Source organism: Pagrus major, chromosome 18 (genome assembly GCF_040436345.1).
Source record: "Pagrus major chromosome 18, Pma_NU_1.0".
NCBI classification, from domain to species: Eukaryota; Metazoa; Chordata; class Actinopteri; order Spariformes; family Sparidae; genus Pagrus; species Pagrus major.
Window position 1 is genome coordinate 32,542,815 of NC_133232.1, and position 24,947 is coordinate 32,567,761.

A 24,947-nucleotide genomic window follows, 5' to 3' on the forward strand; every position below is an offset into this window, starting at 1 on the left:
ATACTGCTAGCATGGCTAAACACAATCATGAATGAATGAATGCACGACCACCTGGATGATTTTGTTTCTTGATCCATAATTTGCATCTATTAATAAAACCAGAGCAATCAAAGAACAAACTTTTAATTGCTGAGCTTGACACTGAAGTCTGCGGAGGTTCACACTGGTTGAAGTAAACTACAGCTGCCTCTCTGGTTTCTAATTTCTGTCTAGACTTTGAACTATAGAAAGATGGCTTTTGTAAATGCAATGGTTAGATTGCCAATGATCATGATGTAATCATGATGTAAGTAATGCTGCTTGGCACAAAAAATCCTTTGGGGTGAATAAAGATTTATCTTATCTAATGCAAACTTGAAGTAAGTGTGAGTAGCCTAAATATCTCAAACTGTTCAAAATGAGTTTGGAGTTTTTCATTCGCTGAGTAAACAAAGATACCTTTGTTTACCTTTGTTTTCAAGGATGAAAATATGTCCTTTTTTGGCACAGCAGCAAATTACCAAGTGCCTTTAGTATTTTTAATAGCATAACAAGACTTAGGCATCCAGTTTGAGAACAGTAAAATGGTGCAATCCGATGCCAAAAACTCTTTACCACATGTTTGACAGTTTACAGAGGTGCTAACAAGATATACTGTGCCAGAAGCCCTGTTAACGTACCGTCGTCTCAGGTGTGGCTTTCCTGATGTGGGTGTGCATCTATATTTGTGATGTCAGTCTTGTGATTCACATGTGAGCATTACTGAGATTAACACTTTGAATCAGAAGCCTTAACACTAATAAGCAAAAATAAACACGATTAAAGGTCTACTTTGTAAGACAGTTGATTTTTGAATTTTATTCCCAACTTGTCGAATACTGAGGCTGTGGGATGGCGGCCAACCCAACCTACAATCCCGAAGCACCAGATAAATGCAGTGGAGTGGAAGTAATAAACTAGCAGAAAATGGAAATACTCAAGTTAAGCACATCAAAACTACTTAATTATAGTTCTTGAGTAAGGAGGATTTGGTTAAATTCCACCAAATATCGTTTATCTTTCTCCTTGTTTACTAACCATCTGTCTCCTTACTGGCCCTGAAAAAAAAAAATATTGGTCAGTCGCTATCACTGACTATGTTGTGTGTAAAGCAAAGATTTGACCAGCAAATCCCGTTTTGTGGCGTGAAACCTCTGTGTTTATTAGAATGTAGGCACTCAGGCCTCTTACCTGTGACTCGGCTTGACCTGTATTCTTTGTACATCCTAGAGATGCAGCATCATCGTGTGTGATCTCAGCCTCTCTGGTCTTGTAGCAAATCTGTTCTGGAAAACAAAAATCAGCGATAATTAAGTGATCAGTCGCTGTTTGTTCTGCTCATAAAGATGCCACAGAAGAGTCTCTTACGCCACAACTCTGCAGCCCGACATTCGCATCCTGTAGTCCTTCAAGGACGCTGACTGAGAGTGGTTCAGAAGGGCCATAATAAAAAGGGCTTTGTCTTGAATGGAGAGAAAAGACAAACAGAGGAGAATGTAATTCATCCGCTTCTGCAAGAGGCACGACCTCCCGGCTTTGTGGAGCAGAAGCTCATTGGAGCCAGAGAGGGCTCTGAGGCGCGGGAGGGTCCCATTGACTGCACTATTAGCAGTCAAACTGGGGGGATCAGCATGGAAGAAATACAAAACGCAGCCAGAAGGATGCACAGAGAATTCTGTAATGCATTTCATTCCACCGAGAGGGACCCTGAGGGTGCCGTGATGACCAGAGTAATTGGCTTTCTCCAGCTATGATAATCTGCATCAGTCATGCCATGCCAACACACTCTCAGGCCACTGAGAAGGTCACAGTGATCCCCAAACCTCGCTCGTCTCTGCTGACAGCCGCCTATGAATTCCTATTGAGAGATGGCACAGGCAGGACATTCTGAATTCGAGGGATTTTACATTCAGTTCAGGGACTTGACTAAGTGTGCTTCTTAGTCAACGTTTTTAGCATCAATGCCTTTGCTTTTGGAACTGAAGTTACTTTACCTAAAAACAGCCAACACATAAATCATATATAATACAATAGGGGTTGACAAATCGACAATTAAAACAAGTCTGAAAAATTGATGAACAGCAATTGTGATCTTTGTTTAAGTCAACTATTGAGGACAAATGGCAAACATGGACTCACAGACTGCTGTTTGAACAAACTCTGCGAAATGGTGAATGGCATTTTTAATTAGGACTTGAATAATGAAAATAATTGATGCCCAATACAATGCAAATCAGATTAAAAAACACACACACATACTATACATCCATCTGTCATCACATCTCAGAGCTTTGGCAGGATTTCAGTGCATCACTTCTGTTATTCCCTTTCTTACATGTCAGACAGTGTTATCACTTATCAGCACTAGACATGTATGTAGGTACATTTCGACACATATTGTATACAGGCAGTACAACATCATGGCACACACAATAACACCTTCATGGCATCTTTGAAAGCTACTATGCATGCACGTCTCTGCAAACTGCTCTTTTAAAACCAACACAATAGACGAGCAGCTCACAGCGCACACTAAGTCCTGAACAGCAAGACCTTGACCTCAGTTGTAGATCATTCTTCTACGAACAAACATGTTTCCTTGACTGTATCACACTGCTGTTATATATCTTTAACACTGTGTCCAAACTGAATGCAGTGTGAGCGAGCCCAGACGACAAAATAGGTTTTATTGCGTTGTTTTCTATTTGAATGTCCTGACTGGCCATGAATGACGCAGCACTGCTCGAGTTGAAAGCGGTGCATTACGGACAAGGAATGGTGGATTCATTGAAATGAGGAGTTTTCTTTATGATAGCTCCCAATTTAATGCATAAAACCTAAATAAGGAGGCAGCTGGCTGGAGGAAGATCACCAGGGAGCTGGAAGTTTCTGATAAGAAAATGATAATAACCTACTTCCTGTTGGTTTAATGTAGAGTTGGGATCGATCCACTTAAACAACAGTACCGGATGCCAATACTGACGTGATTCACTTATCAGATATCATAGTGGCATTACCGATCGACGTACAATCCAGATTCTATCTATGTCTAATTGACTGATAATTTCCCATTGCGTGTTTTAAATTTCCTTATTACTTTTGAACTTATGTATAGAAATCTACTCACAAGTAGTTAATAATGCTGTGCACTTAATTAATAATTTATTTTCAAAACATTAAAGGAGTTGCCATAGCAATTTATTCCTCAACAACTGTTTGCATGTGAAGCCTACTTAACCTTCAGTTCAAACAAACTGTTTGGAAATACATTTACATTTAATGCATTGCTTATTTTTCTTTGTTAGAAGATTTGGACCAGAACTGAAAAAAGTGGAATGGTGCATCAATAATTGTAAGTAATTTTCGGTAAAGAAACATCTAAATATCACAATATAAACCATTCTGCTGTTATTTTAGCTTATAAAACTCCAAACGAGGAAGGAAGCAAGTACTCACCCATGTTTTAATTGAGTGGCTGTAGATATTCAACCTCAGCTAGCAATAATTTCCTCTAACACATACTGTATCTTAACATTTTAATCTGGGAATGAGCATTTTGCAGATGCATACAGAAGAAATGTTTTGCCACTATGCTGATAAAAATACAATCTGGGTGGTACTGTGTTTGTTTCCTCTAAAAAGAAGTTATGCAAGTAGTAGTCAAGTATAAGAACACAATTCTTAAGAAGCATGGCTGAACAATCTAACATGCTCTTGATATACTGCAGCCTGCTGCTTCCTTATTGCTGGCAGTCTAGGTACAGTTAACGTCAAAGTAAAACATTGAATCAATTAGTTAAATTAATTGTCTCAGTTCACAATTTTTTTCATTTTTGATTAGCTGCCAAGTTTCAAGAGGGTGGGTCTAACATAATATGAGCCTGTCAGAGGAAAGGTGCCAAAGAATGAGTGTAGAGATGTTGATGTATGAGAGTGAAAAGCTGCAGATGAAAGCAAGATGTAACTTTGGGTGGAGACCATGATGGACAATGAATGATTACCCAGATCCCTCATGTATTTTGGCGAGTGCAACAACTGCAGAGAGTAAGTTAAAAATTTGCAGGCCTTAAAGTAAGTAACCTGAGTGTTGGATAAACCCAAAAATGATTAATACCAGTCCATCAACAAATGTTAAAAAACACAGTCACACTGATTAACTCAAGAACTTGCAACTCTATCAGCATTACGTTAGCATTCAGATTATCATACTCCTGCAACACATTTGAAGTCTGTTAAAACTCTGGATCAAATACACACGACCTTCCTGGGCCCTGCAAGCAAAAGCAACCCTGTTGTTCTGCTGCTACACAGCAACAAAACTGCTTACAGTTAGTGTGTTGTTATGGTGAATAGAAACAATAGAACAGAACAGAAGTAGTGCTGCCAAAGTTCTTCCCAAGTTTCCCTCGTTCTGTCCGTAGCATAATCAAATTCATTAGAAAGGTGTCCTTATCAACACTGCTGACCTCCTAATACAATTCAGTGGAGACAGTCTGATAACATTAGATTAACACTGAGAACACAGGGGATGTTTATGAGTGAGTACACAATTGGTTCCTTTTTGCCACATGGTTTCAATGCAGACTGGAATTTAAAAAGAAAAATGTTTGGGGAATGAAGAAAATAACATGATTAAAACACTGCCTTATGTTCAGATTGAGGCTCTTGAAGTATGAATATTTTCAAAAAGGGTTTTATATGATTTTTGAAAAATGACAAAACATCACTATTGCATAACTAGACCCCCTTTTCAACACATAATGGTCTGCAGCCTTTGTTGTCCACATAATGGCTTGTTAGGAAAATGTAGAAATAAAAAACAACTGAGAGAGCACTGACCCATGATTTTGCATGTCACTAATCAAATAAATAGAGAGCTGGTTCTTAACCAACAAAGCCAAAAAAAGGGAAGATGTCAATTTAATTCAATTCTGATTCACAGGCCTATGGTGCGATTATAAAGCGATTGATTATTGCTCTGAAGAAGGTAAACTCGCCGCACACGTCTACATCCATTAAGTTTCAATAGGGGAGGGCAGTATGCCGTTTTCATAACCGTCATCGAGGTTAAGTTCTGCCACGACATGGGTTTAGCGATCAGGATGGATCGTTGCAAGCTCAGGATGGACTGCTACCAAATTCAAACTTGGAACCTGCAAGCTTTGCCATTTTCCATCTATTAAAGCACGCTGGAGCAATGTTGGCGTATTTAGTACTCAGTGACAGTCAAGAAAAACTGTGTGAACGTTAAGTCCCATTTGAAGCTGGTTAAAATACCTGAGTAGTGGTTGAGGTACCTGGTTTTGTAACGTTGCTCTCTATTGAACTTAATACTGAAAAGCAGTTCGGCTGGCTCTGTTGTTGCTGTTACACAAAAGTGTCTTTTCAGAGAGATGAACATTGCACTGTAAAGGTTAGTTTTAGCAATGCCAAGGATCTTTTGATAGTTAGCTTACATAAAACACATAACAACATGTAATACAGAATGTTTTCAGAAAGGCAATATACTTCGAGCAATATCATGTCTTTAATTTCAAATGTAAATATACTTGACAGAAAAGCCCAGTGGTATACTGACTATTGTACTTTGATAAATATTCTTTGGGTTTCTACAAAATAAATGCTGTTGAGATGCAGAATCCAACTTGCTGTCTTAAGTTACTATGAGAATGAATCACATTAATTAACCAACATTATCTGGCAGGCTACTCCTCCCAAAACACATATCTCAAGTGAAGCCAATAAACACGCCCTTTCTTATCTTTAATATTTCTTAAGATTATACTCCCAATACAGTAAAAGGAGATAAAATCATATTTGAGTGGAGTTCCCCTTTTATTTTTGTAATCCTATAATACGTCACCACAAAAAATAAACATGGTTTACATTTGTAAGTTACACTATCTAACTGGTTCAGCTGTAAGGAATGTACAGTCTGGTCTTAGGAAATGGTAATAATAATATCAAATATCGGGTTGTGAGATTCAGACTATTGAGTTTTGCACATCATTTTTCATGCAATGCATGCATTTAGAGATATTTTTCCTCCAACCCCACTGCACAGTGGTTTACTTGTAAATATAAAGACCAGAATGACAAACTATGTTCTGCCCTTGTGCTGACAGGCATTTGCATCCAAGGATGGTGTTACACTGAGAGCCAGAGAAGTAGCTAAAAATGTGAGCAGACTATTCACCACAGTAATAGCAACCACTAGTAAAAATCATAAAACTGGGAAAATGCAAACACTCCCACTGTGAGGACAGAAAATTAAGCTACTTATTCACCATCAGAATAGCATTAACCTTGACTTCAGAAGAATAATGACAGTTATTTTAATTTGGGGAAAATGAAATAATGGAGAGGGGAGCGAAGAAAACCAGTTTTTTAAGTCCCTTTGTGGGCACACCAACAAATGGCATTCATCACTCTTAAGGCACCCACGTTCCCCATCTTATTTGTTATTACCAACATTTTTCATTTCTACACATTTTGCTCTAAAATACTCATCTACAGTGAGGGAAAAGCTCGAGTGGCTAACTAGAGGAAATGTGAACACTAATGATTATGAATGAAGCAGAGAAGCTTCACACTGGCTTTTGAAATCAGTCTAAAGAAAAAAAAACAGCAATGTGCAAGCTTCAGAGGAAGAACAAAAGGTGGAGAGTTTTACGCAGAGACACTTGCTAAGACCACAGACATTATTAAAATGAAAAATAAGATTTTCTTCGTGGCAGATGCAACTTGGTACACACAGTCATTAAGATAGCTAGAACAGCACGAGTTGCTTAAAATGACATAAGGGTTGATGACTGGCGGGGTCTAATTTCTCCTTAGTCCACTGTAGGCACAATTTTTAACGTTGACAGTTCACGTTTAACTGGAAAATAAATAGAGTAAACGGGCAATAATGTCACTTTTACTGCTTCTAAATGCCTTTAGATGTTTCCTGTGCATCTCCTCCTACAGATATTCATCATCCAGACAATGTGTTTAGTCTTGTGTAATGTATTTCCATGTGTATTTTAACACACAGTTCAGTGCATCAGTCATCTTGACGACCGCACGAGGCCAGACACTGTGCCTAGCAGGGATTACAGGAACCCCTCAGTGAGGAGAGGATTATCGGAGTCAACCGGCCCCTATAGTGATGGAGAAGGTAGATAGACCGTAATAGCCGCGATAGCTCCATTCATCTTTTGTTTGGACAGCAGGGAAACAGCAGCACAAACCAAATCGCCCTCTGCAACAATTTGCAGTGTTGGATTAATCGTAGGAAGTTTACAAGAACTGATCGGTGCTTCACAAGCAGCTCTCCTGTACCTTTTCTTTTCTGTAGCCGTCCCTCAGCCGGCGTGCTTATCTCTGTGATGAAGTACCTCATCTCCCACACAGGGGCAACAAAAAGACGGCCTGGAGGCTTTTACATTTGTCTGGAAATCATATAAATATGTCCACAACATCAAGTAGGGTAAAAAGCACAACCTGACTACTACACTTCATAATGGGCATCTATTCCTGTGAAACTGTGATATTTTTCAGTGGATAATCCATTTTTGCCACTTGGACAAATATCATTCAACTTGTTTTTGCATTTTGACTGTGGGAAACCAGCACTGCCTACAAATGACAGCCCAACCGATACTCATTATTTGGGGCTGATGTCGATACTAATGTTAGAGAGTAAGAGCTCCAGATATTGATATGTCAGTCGATAACCACACATTTCTTGCAATTATTCCTCAAATGTGGTTGTCAAACACTTGTGCCAAAGATATGTGGCAAAGGCAGGATATTTTACTGTTTAACAAAAAACTCAACTGCCAAAAATGACACCAGTGCACTAAAACAACAAACTTGCCTGGGATTTTATCAATTATAATTTACCCCAAGCACAAGTTTCTTTATTTTAATCTCTTTCTAAAATTAGGTTTTATATCAACACATATTGGACAACATATATAACGATACTGATATATCTGTCATGGGCCAATATCGGCTGATAATATCCGCTAACCAAATAAATACGTCTGGCTGTGCTACATTTTTACTAACAAAATGGATTATCATCCACACTGTTACCCATTCAACTAAATTTGTACTTCCAAAAATATAAAATCGAAATTCACTGTTTTCTTTCCTTAGAGCATCTCTTGAGCATCCAGCATCAAGTCTACTGTTGTAAATCTTTGATCTCAGTAAAGTAAGCTGGTGCGAGCACTGTCCAGTATCTTGCCAAGTTATAACTTTCCATTTCTAGTTGACAACAAGTGCGAAGTACACCTAGTTTTAGTTTTAAATGATTGATTATGATATTATATTATATATATACTATGATATTGAAATGATATTATTAAGATATTACAGCTCACAGCTCATATTGCGAATGCAAGCAAAGAGCTCTGTTTCATCGTTATTTAATGTTGTTGTGTATAACTCACTGGGAACAAAAAAGGGGTTAATAATAATAAAATGACCGTATTGACTCAGTGCTTTGTATCCTATAGTGTGTTTCTGTGGTCTAACTAGATATATATAAACCCCCTGACTGCTGCATACGTGCATCATTTTTTTCTGTTACTTAAAACACTATCCTCCGAGAGAAACTGCACAAGGATCTCTAGTCTTTACTCTCCAACTATTTACCCACTCATTCAAGGATGTAAACAGAAATATATAACTATCAGATTATCACTGTGTTTGTTGTATTTCTGAAGCCTTGAGGCGAAGCTTTTAAAACTAATTTTCATTTTTGTTTTTTTGCACTGAGAGGTCATAAACTCATTCCAATAGAGAACATAAAACATATTCGTATCAAGCACCAGCCAAGGTAAACATATTATACCTACAATGACACAGGCTTTGCAAAATATTAATGTAAGTGTTGCAGTTTTACATCACAATCGTAATCCTCAAAGCTTTTTAATTCCATTACCAAGTGAACAAGTAAAGTTTACACAAAGGTTTTCAATGGATGATATTGCTTGAAGTATATTGCCTTTATGAAAATATACTGTATAACCAGTTATTATGTGTTTTACATCTATTTAACCTAATTATCAACAGATCCTTGGCATTGCTTAAACTAATTATTACACTGTAATGTTAATCTTTCTGAAAATTGCTAATGTTTAAAGCACGATTTAAAAAAAAAGAGGTTGAGCTTATTTCAGTCATCCTTCTGACGGTCAAAATTAGAAAAACTACACACACTTCACAGTATAATAATTTTCACGATGCACACCATAAAAATTGATACATAGTGTATGCTAAAAATACAGCTCTTCCCACACCATCACAAACATGCAATCATGTGGTTCAGTATTTGTTTGTTAATGAGCCCCCACTGACATGTTGAAGAGATGACAGTCTGTCAAGCTTTCCTACACACTGGGAAACAAACATGCTGCAGAGATGGGCAGCATCACGATGCTGCAATATGTGAGGCCAAGATGCAAAAACAGTCATAAATAAATTTAAAAAACAAATACAGAGAAAACAGTAAAGCAGTCATCGGTGCCCCGTGGGTGTATTTCTCCAAGATGTGGTCGTAGATCTTTCTCTGTCATAAACGTTCAAATCATTTCATTCAGATAGTGAACTGATCCAGAAACAGTTTACGCACACAATTTTAAAAAACATTCACTCCATTCAGCAATGAGTGATAAAACAGGGCAACAGAATAAGTATGTGTGCTATAAATCATCCGTGTAGCATTTCTACCAACTGATGATTTGCTTGTGTAGTCGTGTGGATGTAACATTACAGATTTAACTTTAATCTCACGAAAAATGTTGCAACATTCAACAGATTTACAGTACTTTGGAAGTGAAAGACAGCCAGAGGGCAAAAGAGAGGGCAACTAGAGGACAGAGAGGAAAGTGGAAGTGTCCACTGTTCTCCACCACACAGCGATCAAAGAGGAACTGGTTACAAGTGGGCTGCATCTCCCATCGTTTAGACATGGCCCAGGCTGAACACTCTGATGTTGAGCGGGAAAACAGTTTTCTACAATGTTAACAGACATAGCCAGAGGACCGACAGCACTATTTTCTATCACCCAAAGACAGGGAACAAGCCTCTAAGTGTGAGGGATGCAACAAAATGTGTTACTCAAATAAAAACATCCACATCCTCAAATAAGAAATGAAATTGCATCTTTGGTATGTGGAAAAGGTTGACACAAGGCCTGCAGCTTTGGTGTAATGATATACAGAGGGAAGAAAGAGATCTAGATTGACAGTCAGTCCCCTTTAATTCAAGTCTACTGGTCTCTGAATCAAAAGAAAACCAAAGACGTAGTTTGATGATGTCATGAAGAAGTATGGGATCATTGGAGGTGTTGTCGTTATTGTTAAACAACCACCGCTGCCAATGAACATCTGTCTGACCTGACTCCAGTAGAAATATTCATGGACAGGGTAATGTGAGAAAGTTAAATTCACATTTCATTTAGTCATGCCGGCCGACTCCCTTCCTCAGGCTCTGATGTATCATCTGGTGTTTCCCCTGAAGTTATTACAACGAGCAACCAGATAAAATACACCGCTACCTTGAGTAAAATTATAGATTTCTCTGGGTTTGAACATTTGGGATAATGTAAGTATGAAACTCAACAAAATATACAACACAGGTCTGGTTGTTTTTAAACATTTTAATGCATAAATGTTACATACTAGATATCAGAGCAGCCTCTTTCCTCTTAAAGTATATTTTTTTCTTATGTGGCATAAAGGGACTTGAACTCAATGTTGTTTTACAACCCTGGTGTCATAAAAACAAAACTGAGTTCCTTTGTTGTAACCTTTAACCTTTATGTCTTTCATGTAAGACACAGAAAAGCAGCAAACTCTCACTTTCAAATGTTTATATTTTGCTTAACAACCGACTGAAATAATTAATGGGTTATCAAAATAGTTGCAGATTAATTTCAAGTTGATCAACCAATCGTTAAATTGAACTCTAAATATGATATTATGTTCCAACAGCAGCCCTGAACCATTAGTATACTGATGTTGATAGACCCTGGAGTCTCTTTTAGAGAAGAGCACAAAGTGAAGAAAACCATTCTACATGCAACAAAACACAGGCAATAAAGAAACTAATGAACCTAGCCCAGACGATTTAAAAAAATATTAAACAAAGTCCTGGTCTCTGAGCCGCAAAACTCAGTTAACTGACAGCCGTGGTGCTGGTTATGGGAAACAACCTCACTGAGTGAACTGTTTCATGAAGGGCAGTCTTGGGAGAGGCTTTCGCTCCGTAATTTACGAGTGGGCAGGGAGCCAGTGTGTGTTGTTTAACAGCCGTAGACACGTGCAGACTTCGCATTCACGGCCAATGAGGAGGTTGGGGAAATCATTTTCTCCCTCTCTCGCTCACAGACACAGAGAGCTGCAGCCCAGGATATCATTTGCTGGTGCCAAAACAACCAAAAACTGAATTTCTCTTTCAAAAAATGAGGGAAAATAAGCAGGATTTAATATCTTCTAGAGAGGCAGGGACCAGCGTTTAGGTGGCCAAAATATTACTGTATGTATTATTTTCCCTCTGAGAAAAATCTAAAAGGGGAAAAAATGTCACGTGCGTGCTGTTACTTTATTATGGTAATTAGGCAAAGTATGACAAAGAGGGAACTTCATGAGAATATTAAGAGTAAATGACTTATTATGACGCATGGCAATAAAAAGGAACAATGCTGTGCTGTTTTTAAAGTCTCTGTAATTATCTTCAGTCTCCATCCTGTTACAATTGTGGCCTTTAAACGAGGCAATATCCTCCAAAGTCTGGTTATACTGGACAGCAGTCTTGATTTAAACACATGGTCCATTCCTAGTTTAAATATGGGCAACTGGGTGAATGTGTAGCAGGGTATTCCTGGAAAAGAGCAGAGGTGTTGAGTCAACCAGCCCTTGGTAAATACAGGGTGAAAAAGCAGTCGGGCATGTGAAGGGGTAGATGGGGCTCAGCTCTCCCTGTCACAAGTACTTACGTCAGGGAAGAAAGGAAGGAGGGCAGGCTGAAGCATGAGTATGGAGGGGAAAGGATGAGACAGGGAGGCTGATACTACAGGCAGACAACCTTGTCTTTAACTGACTTCTCGGTTAGACCTGCAATAAAATATTAAACTCACATCTAGACAGAAATTACCCATGAAGTGAAAGAAATAAAAATGATAGCTCATCTGAAGAGAATTACATTCCAAATATTTAAATTACAGACAAGCCTTTCCCAGTCACAATAGGAAACTGAGCTGTGAAAAAATATTCTGGAAACCTCTGATAACTCCTCAAACAAGCTGGCTCTCCTTGTAGCGAGGATGCCCATGACTGAAATGGTTTAAGGCAACCAAAGCACTCACTGACCTGAGGGGGGTGTTGCCTGGTATTACAACAAACATTGTGTGTGGGGGGATGCTGTGAATCAATGACCACAGGGAGTGGAAGTCATTCTGCGCCGTGCAAAACATATAACGGTACTACAATTTTCTCACTGTAAGATCGGTCATCCTTTTTCCAAGCTAACATTTAAGTAAGCAAAAATAGGATTAATCGTCTGTGTCCTTAATTACTTGTCATGCAATTAAACCTGAGTGTGCAGCAGCTGTCTCACTTTTACCAGATTTTTATTTCTGCCTGTGCCAGCACATGGACTGACTACTCTGCATAAAGAACTAAGGGAGAAATAAGGAGATGGGAAAACATTCAAAGTCCTTTGTCGACTGGTGCTTAAGTGTATGTATTCTATGTTGCTAGGATCCACAATTAAAAGGAATACAAATTTGGCTGTCACTCAAAGTAATAATGAAGTAATACTATCATGATGAAGCATCCTCATTCAGCTGGTTCATTGTGTTCTCTGCAGGCCCGGACCAGAGTGCAGAGCCTTTGATTGAAAAGCAGATGAGTCTGTTCTGTTCCTCAATGCAGGCTCCTCTCTTAACAGCTAATTACCTTGTCTCAACACTGAAGCCGCCTCTGATAAGAGGTATGAGCTGCTTAGGAGTAAAGAGAAACTGTGTAGTAGACTGACAATTAAACCTAGAGATAGATAGGGTTTTAGGATGCAGGATAAACTTTGGAAAGGAGGCTGCAATTTAATATGGCTGCAACTTATAATTGCTTGCATTATAGATTCATCTTCTTTCAATCTTTTTATGATTAATTAGAATCTTTTTTTTTGGTCTATAATTAGGGAGATATCAGATTTTCACTGGACGATTGTTTGTCCATCGCCCATTGTAGCCAAAAAGATTTTGCGATAACGATTTTATCATGACTCATAGAGATATTTTGAAAAATAAAATGGCAGTCAAATTCATCTCAACTTTGTTTATTGGGTGTTTTGTCTGTTTTTCGTCAAGCTTCAGCTCTCAAATATACGAGTGTAGGGTGGTGGAGAGAGAGTCTGAGTAACCATAAATGTCTGTCGTTGGTTTTGCACTGCAGTAGTAAATCAGTGAGTCGTAGCCACACAGCAGATCCAAGCCACAGACTGGCTAGCTAACAGTTAACTGTGACCGCAGCTTTTACTTCCTCTTTTTCCGTTGTATGACGGTTGGCAACTAGTGTTAAGGTGCATAACTGCCACCTACTATAACAAGGCGAGAACAGAAAGAAACAGGATTTAAGAGGCGCTGGATTATTTACAGGATATTATCACATGTCTATTATTGACACAATGTCAATATTTCACTTTTTCAATATTGAGGTTAGTGTCAATACCGATTACCGGCAACACTTGAGCCAACAAATAAACTAGTAATCTGTTTCACTACTAGAATTCACAACTTTTGAAAGAATAGCTGCATTTAGGTCTACAGCAGACATCAATAACAATACCAAATTATTAAAATAATTAGCCAAAAACACAGCTTTCACACTTCTCTTGTATTTTTAACCAGGACATATAAACCTGGAACAACATTATCTTAACATATGAACATTTGACAAACACCAGAACTTTTGCATCTACTGAATCTTTACTGCTTAGCACTCAATATTACATTACATTAATATATTATAGATTATCTTTCTAAGCCTCTGTAAAGCAGCAAGCTCTTACAATTAACATGTAAAGAAGCTGAGTATAAGCTATAAATGAAACAGTGGCACTAAATTATTAGATTGTTTAAAGCTGCTGCTATGGCACCAACAGTTGAACTTCCTCTGCACCATTTACTCTGCTGCAGTAATTCTCTCAACCAAACCTTGAGGCAAAGTAAAAAATAATTAATTGTGAGACACAGTGAATACCAATTCCCTCATATTGGCCAGCACCATTATCACAGTTGATTAAGCTACCTGAGGTCATTTACTTCATTGGTGGCAATGTGTCTACAATCCTAACCAGTCGGATCAGAGTGCTGACACTGAGGTTCACTGGGAGCCTGGGAGACTGACAAGCAGCCCTTACAAACTGACACACTGGAGCAGGTTGTCTGCCCCACCGTCCACATGATGACAAGGCGGAGGGAACTACGGAACGTATGAGGGTGGAATTTTTAATTATATACGGGTATGCTTGTTTTAGCAAAACCTTGACGTAATTTATTAAAATTCAGAGCTGAGATAAAACATGTGCTCACAGTAGAGATTTCAACAGAAAGGTTTCCTTGTTGGACTGATTCATAGGAGTCTGGGGGTGTAGATTCAAGCTATTCATACCAGGAGGAAGTTCGTAGTAGACACTCAAAGCTACTCTGCACTAGTATTGCATACTACTGTTGGACTCATGATAGTAACCAGCAGATACAAATCAGTCAATACTCTGTTCCCTTGTTATACTTTAATGCAACCCAATCACCAAAACAGATGTTGGCAATGTATGTTTCTGCAAACCACAGATGTGTTAAAAATGTACATTTCTTGTATATGTTATACCTTTAGGTTTGTTTAGGTTCAATTTTCAATTTTATGTTGAGACAACGCCGTGCTAATGGTCTGGTTAGTGTTAGGCACACTTGGCTATGGTTAGGAAAAGATGATGGTTTTGGTCACCATAAACACAGCCGGAGAAGATCTTATTAAAAACACCTGGTTTTGTTGCCACAAACATGGCTGGAAATTGTCCCAAGGTCTCCTTAAATATATCCAGTGGTTTCACGCTTTGTAATGTCAAACAAAGTCGCTAACGTCGGTCACTGGATTGACAGAGGCAAGTAGTGGGATGGAAAGGTCAGGTAGGCTCACTTCTTTCTAACTCCACAACCACAATGGTTTTTTGGTCATTTTCAAACTGTTGTGACTCAAGTGATATTACTTCTTCAGGGAATTAATAGCTTTTCACACAGCTCCCTCTGGAGCCACAAAAGGCTTTATACATCCTTTTTTCACATAAACAGTGGTACTGTCCATGACCTGTAAACACACCTTGACGTGTAAAATCAGTGGAATTCTCTTTACTTTTAAGGTTAAGTTAGGAAACGAGTGGCGAAATAGTACGACAAACACTCAGATGTAAATGTAAATGCAGGTCACTGTACCTTAAGCTGTTTGAATGAACAAGCATCGCTGTTTTGCTGGAGCGGACATTCATACAATACAAAGTGTCAGGAACTTGTTTTTTATACTTTGAACAAATGGCCACGGCTGTCTTTTTTCTTTTTCAATGATAGTCCAAACCTTGTACATATCCTTTATGTACCTGTTTCTGTGTGGGAAGATCAAGACAGAGCAGACAAAAAGCGTTCAAACCTCCAAGGAGACCTGCAGGTAAATGTATTACATTCCAATGTAGCGGCACACAAATCAGAAACACAGCTACAAACAAAGTCAGGTTTCAGCCCTCTAATTGGCCATAAATCCACTGAACTCATCAGGGGTGTAATCAAAAGTGGGACTAAAAGCTGTCACACTCAATAAAAAACGGACTAAAATACAAATGTAACAGCTATGTGTGGTGTCCAGTATGCTGCACTGGTTGTCTTATACCATGGCACACTACACAAAAAAAGTAACTCCTACTACTCCTGTTTGTGATGCTGGATCAAAACATTATTGGCCGTTATCATGTAGCTTAAAAAAGCAATTAGTTGTATCTATATGACTTGAGCTCATAATGAGAGAAGCTCCATTGTCCTGCTACCTGTTTCCTCACATACTAAGCATACCCGAAACTCAGACGACTGCTCATCTCTGTCTGGCCCAATTGACTGATGGATTTCCAAACTCTGAATCAGCCAAAGCTATTAAGTGGTCTGCTGGAGCGTAATGACTTTACTGTTCCCAGAGTGCAACATCAGGCTCAGCAATTTCTGCCTGCTATTGTCTGGGGCCACTGTGACAAAGTTAATTTCTTGCCAGACAAGCACAAACACTTATGCCGACACACACAATAAATAAAAACGAAAAAGAAAAAAAAAAAACTGGATGATCCGAATGGCTCCATTTTCTCTTTTTTGCTTTTAGAAAATACTTTGGTCACATGAGGTGGCCCATGCCAAATGAGTTTCCTTCAAGGAATCTGAGTGAAATGCTTGCTCTCTTCAATGCCAATGCATTGGCAAAGTAATAGACCAATATTATGTTGGAAACCACTGTGTAATACAATAACTACCTATAATGGATTACCCATTCACTATCTCAGAGTAAGAACGTAATAGAAGGACCACGCTTTATAGAAAAGTAAAGAAAACAGTCTGTGTAGATAAAAATCTTTTGCTTGTGGCTGTATAACTATTACTTGCCATCTGTTCACCATGACAGAACAAGCTGTGTAGTAAAAAGCTGTGTGTTTTTTTGTGTGTCCTGCAATATTCTTGGTCACATCCTAGTGTTGGGAGTTAAATCCACTCTTTATAATTGTGGTGACAGACCGGATTGGCCCAGGCATCTTGTGGCAGGTTGATTCAAGTTTGCCTGCCATGTTTTACCAAACAAAGCTTCCCAAATCCAGAGATCTGGCTGTGGCTACATCCCACAAGGACTGGTGAGGATGCATAAGGACACTGCAAACAGAAGATCTAGGAAGGCACTGGCTAGTGTGCCTGTCAACATAACTGTTGCTTTGCTATCATTCATTACTGCTAAGAGTAGAAAAAATATTTCAATTATTTTTGTCCATATGGGCTGCAAGCAATGACAGCCAGGTCAGACAGCTGCCAAGTATGAGATCACTGTTCAAGATAACATTTCAACATTTGTAAGTGATCTCAATATCTTTTACAAAAACCAGAACATTTTCCAGACGTGTTAGTGACGACGGAAACAGCTAAGCCAAAACACGATCTTTTTCTAACCCTACTCAATTGTTTTTTGTGCCAAAACATGACCATAAGCACATTTTTGTAGTTACGTGAAATTGAAGATTGAACAAAAAGAGACGTAAAGTTTTAACATAAAGAAACTTAACATTTCAACATATCAAATGTGAAGTTAAACATATAGATGGTTTGCAGAAACTTCACAAGTAGGTTGACCAACCCAAGGTGACCATAAACACAAAGCAAACTTTCAACTTGTGTCATTTGTGTCAGTTTCATCTTGCGATCATTTGTAGTTATTCACGTTACTTGTGCAAGTAGTTATTCATCCGATACAGCCAGAATACTTGACTGTACATAACACCTGAAATTGGCTCTGCACCCTCTGCATCTCACGCAAACATGAAAAAGATGCAAAATTCACATCTTTCGCACCACGTCATTCCCACATTTGCTGCGCCCAACTTGAATAGATGCCAATTTGCGCAAAATCTACGGCTTCACTTTCTGTAGGAACACACTACTGCGGTCCACACGTGCGGGTCAAAGTCAACAATAAACAGGACTATAAATTCAGCTTTAGAAATCAGTTACACATAAAGTTTTTCTTTGAGGTTTCTTGACCTACTCATTGGAAATGAAATAAACATGACAAAAACCCTATGAAAAAAACCTGAAGCATGATTTCTAGCCATGTTACATGTACTTAATAATTAACCATTAATAAGATGTCATAGTAAAACACCAGCATGATTAGGCAGTTCATGTAATTGCAAAAAAATTCTTGCGGGTTATGTGTACAGCCTTTTGACCTTGGTGCCTGACAGAGCCATGTAAGCTCAGTCATTTCTTACACATAGTTTAACATATGATTACTATGTACTGCATATTCTGTCTACTGGTCTATAGACCAGTAGACAGAATATAGATATATGTTCGGTGTACCAGCCCTTGGAAAATGAGATCCAACTCAACAATACCACAATGTAAATTTAGCTAAGACAGACACATTTCCCACCAACTTCATGGATTCTTTGAGGAACAAAATTGTGTCTAATAAATACCTATAGTTTTAACACCTGTAACTTATACAAGCAACATAGACGACTAACTCAGAGGCTAAAAGTAAAGTATCTAACTAGAGCAAACTGTCAGGGGTTATTAGTGACATATCTTGTTTTCTCCCCTCCATTGTAGTGAGTGGGGTCTAGCTGCAATGCCTCTTTGTCTGGGGGCCTTATCTGGCTGTGAAGCGCCAAGCTCTGTGCTGCTGTCTCTATTGGCATGGTGATGGAGGCAAGGCCTGCCATCCCAGATAAACCTCCCTCTGTTCTCCCAGCAGCCCAGCAGGCTTCATGTTTGCTGCAGGTGTCAGAGAAAATGTCCCCATAGCCATTAGACTTAAGCGCTGCTGGTGACATGTTGGCACCTCTGATGGGAAACGACTGAAGATGGGGGAAAGTGATGACGGGGGAGATGGAGACAGACAACATAGGGACAAGGCAGAATGAGGAGCAAAAGTTGGACTGAGATGGCCACCAAGAAGTGCTGTAAAGCTCAGAAAGACTTATTTCTATAGCATTATTAGCTCAACAACCAGCACTTTACATGCCAAACAAATCTGCGTACTTAAAACCAGAGGCCGAAAAAAAACAAATGCTAACGAAAACCCCCTAAAAATTCCGCAGAGAAAGTCAAGCTTGATGAAATTGCATGTAATGATCACTGTACACCATGAAGAAAGGTGTGGCAGACAGGTTGTAGTAACCACACAGCAATGACAGTTGTTCTTGCTGCTGCTTCAAAACCGTCACCGAGGGAAAAACCTTGTTATGCTGAATATACAGCAGCCAGTTGTTTCCAGGTGGCAGGAGATTGGATACAAGAAGGCGTGATTTAATGCACAAACCATTTAAAGAGGAGTTTGTAGCAGCACAGAAACAGTACAATTCGGACTGAAAATGGGAATCAAAACAAATTTGGATTTGAGAAACAAGAGCAGATGAGTTTGATGGGTTTTTTAGGAGGGTTGCAACTAATAATTATAGACATAATTGCTTGATGTGCTACATTTTTTTCAAATAAGCAATCATCTTGTTGTTTGGTGACCTCTACAAATGTTTTGTTTTGTCTGACAGTAAAATGCCCAATAATATTCAGTTAACTAAAATGCTTAGACACGAAAAAGTAGCTATTCTTTCTACATTTTAAAAGCTAAAATCATTAAATGTTTGGCATTTCTGCTTGAAAAATGACTGGGAGTTTAATCAATTAATGCATTTAATTAAAATAGTTACTTTTCTTTTAATCAGTTTATCGATTCACACTGCAGCCATAGTTTTTAGTCCATACTGTATTTCAATAAAATATCAAGACCTAGGGTCATTTTAAGCCACACTGTAATATGTTTCATATTATGCCTTCCTCATAAATGAAACATCAAGTGTCTCTTATGTATAAGAGATTTAAAAAAAGGGTCTCTGAGGCCATCTTTTCATCAATATACAAGAACGAGCCCATCTGTGGGTGCTGAGGCCAATGTTAATGTGGGGACAAACAACCGCCACGCCACCTTGCCAGGCAGGGAGCAGGACACTCGACTGGCAGATTAGACCACCTGGCCCTGCCAGACTGTCAGCCTATTTATACTCAGGATAATAATTTACACCACCACTGCCCAGTAGCAGGAGAGCCAGGGGGAAGCAGCTCTGTGTGACGCTCCCATGGTGAAGAAAAAAAGCTGGTGTGATGACCTTCCACCTTCTTTTTCCCTGTAAGGCTTTCCCAGAGGAGTGAACTAATGACAATGTCCTGTTCTGCCAGTGTATGCTCTCTCATCCACCAGAAAAAAACTCCTCAATGTCTGAGAGTAATGCAAATAAATTACTGTTTTAACATGACCTGGATTTTTTGCAGGTTATGTGAATATACCAATGGCTTTGAAAGCACCTCATTAAAAATGACACTTGTGACATGATACCAACTTGACTTAAAAAAAACATATTCCTTCAACAAAAACTCTGGCCTATATTCTGTAGATGCTGCACAGGACTGCAGGAAAGCATTTGATTACACTCATGTCAGAGTTTGATTTGCAACACTGTCAAAGTTGGTGTCTAACATCAAAAAAACGAAAGAAGTATACGTGTCATATCTGCTATGCAAAATCTGCCAAATTCCAAAAGTAGTAATCTTTGCTATAAACTGCACTGCAATTAAACCAAGCAACGAGTTGTTTAAAGTCAAAACCCCCAAAGAGCTCTTTTTTCTGCTCCTGCCGCGGCTGACATTTTCCCATTAGTGGCAAGCTCGTGTAATTTGGTGGCACCAATATTTCATTTCAGAGAGTGTTTCACACAGTAATGAACATGTCACCAAGTGGAATTAATGTGTCACTGTGTTTAACAGATCCAATAGAAGTAAAGAATTTGAATCGCTCAGAAATTACATATCAGACCCATTATCACAGTTCATACAACCCCAGTGACAGTTTATTTTTCTGTTACTTAACCAGCAGTGGTAAAAATATCTAATGTCAGTAAGTTTGCAAACTCACATCAAACATTAACGGAATCTATTCTCACCCAAATTAAACAGTTTAGACCGATTACTGACTGTGATATTGTGATTAGAGAGGAAAAGAACAATTAGCAGGTTATGGGTGGAAGTATGCGAGTGCAAAATGCTGAACAAACAGCTTTTCTGTTATATGAATGACAAAAAAAAAACCTTTCAAGGGAAAAGCTGTAGAGGCATTTGCTTGACACAATCAAAAGAGCACACTCTTGAGATTCTGGATCTACACGCTATACACAACCTTGGGATTTAACCAGTCCCAATTTGTGGATAAGAACAATTGGCTGTCTCAGGAGTTTGATACAATCAAAGCAATATTTTAGAGCTGTGTTATTGCTAAAGGCTGCAACTTTGCACCCTATTCTTATTTTTACAAAAATGTCTTGCCAAAAGACAGAAAATGACAAACACCATCAGAAAATTGTTGGTGTAAACCACTTAAAACCAACCAAATTAGATCAGATTTTGAAAGAAACGTTTTGATATTTTGGAAACGAGGGTCTTGCAAACTCAAACAATAGAGGTTGAGACTGCCATTAATTGTGAATAAAATCTTTTTATAGCCGCACCAATTAAGACTCTGTAGTCGCCCAGTGGCTTGACCTGGAGAAGCGGAGCAAGGTTCAACTCTATGCAAATATCCTCCGACCTGCGGGAGCGATGACCTGGAAACAATGAATCATACTTGTTTCGATTGCCTCAGGAAACAAAAGCACAGCTCTTAGCAGCTGAACTGTAAGCTCCAACTAAAATATGAAACGTGGCAAAAGATGATTGTCACTGTTACTGGATTCCCCATTCAAAGGCAGTGATGGAATTTCAATTAAGTACCAGGACTTGAAAGCCATGCGTGGGGACACATAAGTCTGGAAATGGTCGTTGCGAGCCAGTCCAGTGGCAATGGGAGAAAATGTATGTTCAATCACAAGTATGTAAATGGCATGCTTAAATAAACACACCCACAATCTTCAGGCTTGTGAGAGGAAAAAGAGAACTTGCGTCTTTGAGTCCACATGTATGAACAGCCAGTTTGATGAGAAGATCAATACCAATATCATATCTCTCTGTTGAATATGAAACTACAGCCAGCAGCCGGTTATCTTAGCTTAGCACAGCACAAAGACTGGAAACACCAATCTGGCTCTGTCCAAAGTTAACAAAGACCCGGCCTACCAGCACTTCTAAGGCTCACCAATAAACACATATCAAGTGTGTTTAAGTTAAACACATACCAATGTGTAAGAATGGAAAGTTGTGGTTTTACAGGGGGATATGTGCCAGACTATTTCTTGGCTGAGAAGTTTGGTTACAATTGACAGTAATTAGGGAGCTTTAAAGGTACTGGTAGTCAGATTTTTCACCTTACCACAGACACAGCAAGCTTTCTCCCTGCTTCTAGTCTAGTCTAAGCCAGGCTAACCATCTAGCGACTTTTGTTTCATATTCACTGTGCAGACATAAGAGTGGTATTGATCTTCTCATCTAACTCCTGACAAGAAAGCAAATAAGCATATTTCCCAAAATGTCCAACTATTGCTTAAACTGTTCATCACAAAGTGACTGAAGTTTGTCTACAGTGTGAAATTTCTCTCAAACATGCACAGAAAAACTTTGTGAAAAGTTTTCTTGACTGAAGGGGAGTCAGTGCTCACATTCCTCACCCACTGAGATCCACAAACCTCCCCTGATGACAGCATAACTTTGGTAGAGTTGCTCATTGTCACAAATACTCATTCAAACAACTCAAATCACAGATACTGCAAGTGCATTCAAATGTGTCGGTGTAGAACAGAGAGCTGAAGTGTGTGTAGGTGCCACGACAGCCGTTTCAGCCTACTAGAAATCCCAACTTCAGAATTCTTTTTGAAATTACAAAAGGCTGGAGGCAGAGATGAGTCGAAGATAATGTAATTAACTACCGCCATCACAAAACTGCTGCTGTGGAAAATTCTAGAGAAAAAGACAATACAAATGTTCATGGTGTGTTCTTTGAACCAAGTGGTGACTGCACAACTTTTTACATTTCCCACTTATTGTTCATATTGTGCAGTTACAATATAGCCAAACAGTTTTGGCACTAAACTTTCTGTCATATATACTAGGTCAGGTTTCAGACTGCTCTGAATGGAACACTTCCAATGTTTTTTATACTTCAAGACTATCTGACATTTATTGGTGCTCCAGGAACAGCACATCAAGAAGTACAGGGCCACACCTATCTATCTGCTCAGTCTGTCTGTTTGTACCAAGGTGATTTACAGCAGCTATGACCGGGACTTTGATCTGGATCATATTTTAGGGAGGAAATATCTTCTGGTTTTTTCCCTTATGTCTACCAGCTGCTCTGCGTGAACTCTCAGTGATTTACAGTTTCCTGATTGATAGATACATATTTCAGAAAGTAACAGCCAAATGCTGCCAACTGTAACATTAGCTGCTATTAGCTAGTTAGCTCAGTTAGCCATGCAGTTAGTAGGCCTGACTATCCCTGCTGGGTCCTCCGGTCCCCCGGGCCTGAAATTCTACCCCTTATGGTAGTCAGAAGCTCCTGAGCTAGAGGCGCAAACATTTCTCCCAGTCCTAGCAGAGTAAGCTAGCTAATAGGATAGCTAGCTGTAGTTGCTAACTGAGCTAACTAGCTGCATGGCTAACTCAGCTAACCTGCTGAGCAACAGGTATAACTGTCTGTCCATCATGAAACTCTGTAAATTTGTAAATAAACTCTGTTATTTTCTCGATAAATATGATCACATTTCACCAAAGTTAGTCAAAGAAGTTATGAAATTGTTTTTGTACAGTAATCAGCGACGCCCGGACTCTTCCAGTTCAGTGCCCAATATTGCTATTCCACTGAGTGAAACAGCAAGAGGATGAGGCTGTACTTGATCGCTATCAAATCTGTGGGTGCTGCACCCCAGAAGGTTTCTAGAAGTTTGTCCAATCAGAATAAAATGCACTTTTAGTAATGTTCAATGACCTGAGATTTATTATGTCTGTTCAAAATAGAGACACGACTTCATTAACTTTCCTTATATACTGTTTTTGAGTGACAGTTGTGAAAATGAGATTATTAGTTGATGTGAAAGGGTGCTGAGTATTCTAGCAATCACATCTGTTCTGCTCTCTGTAAGCAGAGAGGTGAAAGAGAAGTTAGTACTGAGCCTGGAAAACAGGTGGAGCTAATTTACTGTGTGTGTGTGTGTGTGTGTGTGTGTGTGTGTGTGTGTGTGTGTGTGTGTGTGTGTGTGTGCATGTGTGTGCGTCAGATCACAAGAGAGCTGGTAAGAAAGACGGAGCGAGACAGACTGACACTTGGAGCAAAGGTGAGTGCTAATATTAGCCTGCTGCCGTGAATGACATGCTGGTTTGTGCGGAAGGTTAATAAAATGAACCGTAACAATAAAAAGATGTTTTAAAAAATACTCCTCTTCTGTCTGTGCATCTTTGCTCTAAAAGAAATCTGTTGAGGTTAAAGTAGTCACAGTTCTACCATTTGATGAGTCTGTCACACCATGCAGTATTGTATCGTCTCTGTGGGGTACTAAGATATTTTAGGGCTGCACCTATTATTTAGATTATTGATTAATTTGTTTATATATTAAAATGTTTGTTTAGTCAATAAAATGTCAATTTAGTCACTAGTTGCGTTGCTGTTGGATGGAAAACTTGAAAACATAATGCCTCTGGTCACGACTGTTGCAGGTGCGGAGGCATAATAAATTAATATAATGACACATTTTGATATAACGAGGTATGAATGAATGAATGAATGAATGAATGAATGAATGAATGAATGAATGAATTTTGGTAAGATACATCTTGAGAAACAAAGATTATTTCACCCAAATTTTCTCAGTCAATAACTGAAAAAGGAATAGGCTGAAGGCCTATATAAACCGAAGGATGACCCACTATAACAGCAATACCAAAGAAAGAAAATACATTGTAAGGAGAAGCCATTTCAGAAAAGTTGTGTCTGTATTTCACCCTGTTATAACTTTCTAATGAAGGCCTCAAGCACTCAATGAAGCTCCAAATTCAAGTCAAAAAAGGTGTTATTAGTTACAGGTTCAGTGAAAAATGTATCAGCATTCACAGCACAGAGCAGTAGACTTCAACTATTACACCTCAACGAATGCTTTCACCCTCT

At 38.9% G+C, this 24,947-nt stretch overlaps 1 protein-coding gene across 6 annotated transcripts in view; it reads right to left on the minus strand.

The window, feature by feature from the left end:
• enox2 (ecto-NOX disulfide-thiol exchanger 2) overlaps positions 1-24,947 on the minus strand; it is a 198,870-nt gene that overhangs the window by 154,649 nt on the left and 19,274 nt on the right. For 4 of the 6 annotated variants that reach the window (XM_073487205.1, XM_073487204.1, XM_073487203.1 and 1 more), the window contains exon 3: positions 1,210-1,304. In XM_073487205.1, coding sequence (XP_073343306.1) covers positions 1,210-1,243 — 34 coding nt within the window. In that variant the 5' untranslated portion in view covers positions 1,244-1,304. Of the gene's footprint in view, positions 1-1,209; positions 1,305-1,386; positions 1,481-24,947 lie in introns of all 6 variants that reach the window. The other 2 variants (XM_073487199.1, XM_073487201.1) reach the window with 2 other exon arrangements.